Source organism: Coenobita brevimanus, chromosome 36 (genome assembly GCF_032717465.1).
Source record: "Coenobita brevimanus isolate Jiangsu-jjx chromosome 36, ASM3271746v2, whole genome shotgun sequence".
NCBI classification, from domain to species: domain Eukaryota; kingdom Metazoa; phylum Arthropoda; class Malacostraca; order Decapoda; family Coenobitidae; genus Coenobita; species Coenobita brevimanus.
In genome coordinates, this window is record NC_136989.1 from 6,305,360 (window position 1) to 6,310,359 (window position 5,000).

The following is a 5,000-nucleotide window of genomic DNA, read 5'->3' on the forward strand; positions in this document are numbered from 1 at the left end:
CCCCGAGGGTGTGAGGTCAAAGGGTCAGCAGGTAGGGGGCATGGTACCCTAGTTGGTGCATGGTTGAGAGGGTTGGTACGTGGCCGGTGGGAAATTAACACTATTATTATTATTATTATTATTATTATTATTATTATTACTACTACTACTACTACTACTATTACTATTATTATTATTATTATTATTATTATTATTACTACTACTACTACTACTACTACTACTACTACTATTATTATTATTATTATTATTATTATTATTATTATTATTATTAATATTACTACTACTACTACTACTACTACTACTACTACTCTTATTATTATTATTATTACTATTATTATTATTATTATTATTATTATTATTATTATTACTACTACTACTACTACTACTACTACTACTACCACCACTACTACTACTACTGCTACTTCTATTATTATTATTATTTTTATTATTATTATTATTATTATTATTGTTATTATTGTTATTACTACTACTACTACTACTACTATTATTATTATTATTATTATTATTATTATTTATGATGGTGCGTTAGACTAACAATTTTTTGCATCTATTTTTCTGAGAGGCCTTGTCGATAGATATACAAAATCCAGGAAGGTCTATTTGAACCACCGATAGATAGACCGGATAGATAAATGAATAGACTCCTTACAGGCTCCTAACAATGCCTACCTGCACATCCTGCCTACTAGATCACTCCATAGCTTCTGCATCCTCACTACACCTACACGCCTTATAGTGCCTATCACGCTAGTCTATAAGTCTATCTGTCTATCTATCTATTGCCAGACGCCATAATCCCATAAGGGGTGGCCATTTGTCTATCTATCTATCTATTGCCAGACGCCATAATCCCATAAGGGGTGGCCATTTGTCTATCTATCTATCTATTGCCAGACGCCATAATCCCATAAGGGGTGGCCATTTGTCTATCTATCTATCTATTGCCAGACGCCATAATCCCGTTAGGGGTGGCCATTTGACTTTGAGTTATTTGTTTTACAGGGAGGGGCACTAACCCTCCACCAACCCACTTGTTGACACGTAGGCAGCACGTATGGTTTGGTTATATGGTTACCACCCAGCGTTGTAAATGGTTTCTTGGCTTACAGGAAACCATTTGGCTTGTCACTCAATGTAAAGCCACCTGTAAAGGAAAGAAAAGCAATAAGAAGTGACAGGAAAGATGGGAGAAATAGGAAGAGAGGAGGACAGGCACAGAAAAAGAATGATAAAGGCTAAGGAAGAAGTAGGCAGCACTACATCAAGTGAGTGGATGATGGTTGCCACCACCTACCACTAAATTTTGGCTTTTAATATTGTGTTGCCCTATGAGGAGCGTAGGAGGCCGGGGCTAGGCAGTTGGTGCTGACATTTAAGATGAGAGTGACCAGCCTCACTCATCCCTGAGTGGCATTACGTGAGCAATAAACCCCAACCACCCCTTGGATATAAACCTGCACCGGCTCAATCCGATTGGAGCGCCTTAATTACCCACTAAACCACCAGGCGCCGTAATTTGGTGTTATGGTTACCACCCAGCGTAGTAAATGGTTTCCTGGTGTACAGGAAACCATTTGGCTTGTCACTCAGTGTAGAGTCACCCACAGGCAGAAGGAAGAGGAAAGAATGAAGGAAAGAAAGACAGAAGAGGGAGTGTAAAGTGACCCACAGGCAGAAGGAAGAGGAAAGAATGAAGGAAAGAAAGACAGAAGAGGAAAGAAGGATAGTAGGGAGGAAAGGGCAGGCATCGGAGAGCAGCACTACATCGAGTGAGTGTATGGTGAGCGTCCCCACCTATCACTCTGTACAGAATGTAATATATATACAAGATAGTAGTAGTAATAGTAATCTTGTACATACACACAGTATAGTAACAGGCATCTATCTATCTATTGCCAGACGCCTCCGTAAGGGGGGCCACAAACAAATCGCCCCTTATTCCTAAGATATATATAGAACTGATTTATTCTCATTTACTGCACATATTTCGTAGTCGCCTGCCTAGCTTACCTGCACCCGGAAGTCACAGGTGGGCTAAACCGGAAGTAATTAAGGTTGTATTTCCGGCCAGGTAAGCTAAACCGGAAGTACTGTATTTCCGGTCAGGTGTGCCTAACCGGAAGTGAACCGGAAGTAATCAGGGCTGTATTTCCGGTGAGGTGTGCCAAACCGGAAGTGATTAAGGTCATTTCCGGTCAGGTAAACTAAACCGGAAGTATTGTATTTCCGGTCAGGTGTGCCTAACCGGAAGTGATTAAGGTCATTTCCGGTCAGGTATGGTAAACCGGAAGTAGTGTATTTCCGGTCAGGTGTGCCAAACCGGAAGTGAACCGGAAGTCACCGCCGCCACCTTCAGTCACGTAGCCTAGTAACCATGCCAGCTACGGTAGCATGTCCTGACCTACTCACTCACTATGTCACCTCAATCAACAAGTATCCCTGCTCGATCTCTGGCCTCCTCAACAAATACCCCTGCTCGATCTCTGGCCTCCTTAACAAATACTCCTGCTCGATCTCTGGCCTCCTTAACAACTACCCCTGCTCGATCTCAGGCAGCCTCTCTCCCTCTCTAGTCTCCTCTCCACTCTGCTCGATCTCTGGCCTCCTCAACAAATCCTGCTGCTCGATCTCAGGCAGCCTCTCTCTCTCTCTAGTCCCTTCTCCACTCTGCTTGATCTCTGGCCTCCTCAACAAATACCGCTGCTCGATCTCTGACAGCCTCTCTAGTCCCCTCTCCACTCTGCTCGATTTCTGGCCTCCTCAACAAATCCCGCTGTTCGATCTCTGGCAGCCTCTCTCTCTCTAGTCCCCTCTCCATTCTGCTCGATCTTTGGCAGCCTTCCTATTCACTCCCCGAGGTCACAAGTCTTGCATGTGTCGGCCTTGATCTAATTTCGACTGTCCTTTCTGCTCGATCTCTAGCAGCCTCTTTTCAGTCTCTTTTCCTGGAGGTCACAGAGGTCTTGCATGCATCCTTATGGCGGCTCTACGCTGCTCGATCTCTGGCAGCCTCCCTGTTCAGTCCCCTATCCTTCATCCCAAGTCTTTCATGTGTTTCTCTCCATGCTGCTCGATCTCTAGCAGCCTTTTTTCAGTCTCTTATCCCCGAGGTCACAGATTTTAAAAAAGAATTTATTGTTGATTGAGGGTACAAATTTAGCTCCCCAAACACCTTTTCCTCAGCGATTTATTCCTGGATCATTACAGTAAGTCATCTATCAATCTATTGCCAGACGCCTTAATCCCGTAAGGGGTGTCCGCAGACAAATCGCCTCCATGTCACCCTGTCCCTTGCCATTTCACTGCCCTGCTCCCAGCTCACACCCCCCTCTCTCATATACCTCTCCACTCCATCCCTCCATCTCATCCTCGGCCTCCCCCTCCCTCTTCCTCCCTCCACCTCACTCTCCCCTCCCTCATATACCTCTCCACCTCATCCTCGGCCTCCCCCTCCCTCTCCCTCCCTCCCTCCCTCCCTCTCCCTCCCTCCCTCCCACTACATACACCCTCCTAGTCAGTCTTTCATATATAATTACAAAAGAATATGTACAATTGACAAGTATAAGATGGAGAATAAATCGCTTAGGAAAAGGTGTTTAGGTAGATTTTTCACCTTATGATAATTATGGCTAAACTGCACGCTTAGTTAATGTAGAATGATGATGATGATTATTATTATTATTATTATTATTATTATTATTACTATTATTACTACTACCACCACCACCACTTCTACTACTACTACTACTACTACTACTACTATTATAATGATGATGATGATGATTATTATTATTTTTATTACTGAGAAAGATTGAAGGCAAATTTTACTAGTAACCAAGGAGACTTTCCTACCAGATTTTTTTAAACACCAAACACAACTGATATGAGAGAGAGAGAGAGAGAGAGAGAGAGAGAGAGAGAGCAAATATTACCGTTTAGACTCTCTCTCTCTCTCTCTCTCTCTCTCTCCCTCTCCCTCTCTCTCTCTCTCTCCCTCTCCCTCTCCCTCTCTCTCTCTCTCTCTCTCTCTCTCTCTCTCTCTCTCTCTCTCTCTTTCGCATACCGACAGTGCCACTCAAATCAGCTGATCAGATGTAAACAAAAGCACGTGGTATCAGATGTAAACAAAAGCACGTGGTATCAGATGTAAACAAAAGCACGTGGTATCAGATGTAAACAAAAGCACGTGGTATCAGATGTAAACAAAAGCACGTGGTATCAGATGTAAACAAAAGCACGTGGTATCAGATGTAAACAAAAGCACGTGGTATCAGATGTAAACAAAAGCACGTGGTATCAGATGTAAACAAAAGCACGTGGTATCAGATGTAAACAAAAGCACGTGGTATCACATGTAAACAAAAGCACGTGGTATCAGATGTAAACAAAAGCACGTGGTCTTCCAATCAGCTGATCACATGTAAACATACGCATCACCTAACAAATCTCTCTCTCTCTCTCTCAACACTAATTTTGAACTCATTTGAATTCACAGGCGAGATGGAGGGGGTGATTTGAACTCCTCTCTCTCTCTCTCAACACTAATTTTGAACTCATTTGAATTCACAGGCGAGATGGAGGGGGGTGATTTGAACTCCTCTCTCTCTCCCTCTCTCTCTCTCTCTCTCTCTCTCTCTCTCAACACTAATTTTGAACTCATTTGAATTCACAGGCGAGATGGAGGGGGTGATTTGAACTCCCCCTCTCTCTCTCTCTCTCTCTCTCTCTCAACACTAATTTTGAACTCATTTGAATTCACAGGCGAGATGGAGGGGGTGATTTGAACTCCCCCCCTCTCTCTCTCTCTCTCTCTCTGACTAATTTGAACTCCTTTGGACTCACAGCCGAGGTGGAGGGGGTGATTTGAACTCCCCCCCTCTCTCTCTCTCTCTCTTTTTTTTTTTTCTCTCTCTCTCTCTCTGACTAATTTGAACTCCTTTGGACTCACAGCCGAGGTGGAGGGGAGTGATTTGGATTCC

At 43.4% G+C, this 5,000-nt stretch overlaps 1 protein-coding gene across 1 annotated transcript in view; it reads left to right on the forward strand.

Annotated features, from left to right (window-relative positions):
• The window catches only part of nolo (ADAMTS-like no long nerve cord), a 56,852-nt gene that overhangs the window by 51,756 nt on the left and 96 nt on the right, over positions 1-5,000 (forward strand). Inside the window, exon 27 of the mRNA XM_080269728.1 lies at positions 4,972-5,000. This exon is cut by the window's right edge and continues 96 nt beyond it. Within this exon, the coding sequence (XP_080125854.1) occupies positions 4,972-5,000 (29 nt within the window). The remainder of the gene's footprint in view (positions 1-4,971) is intronic.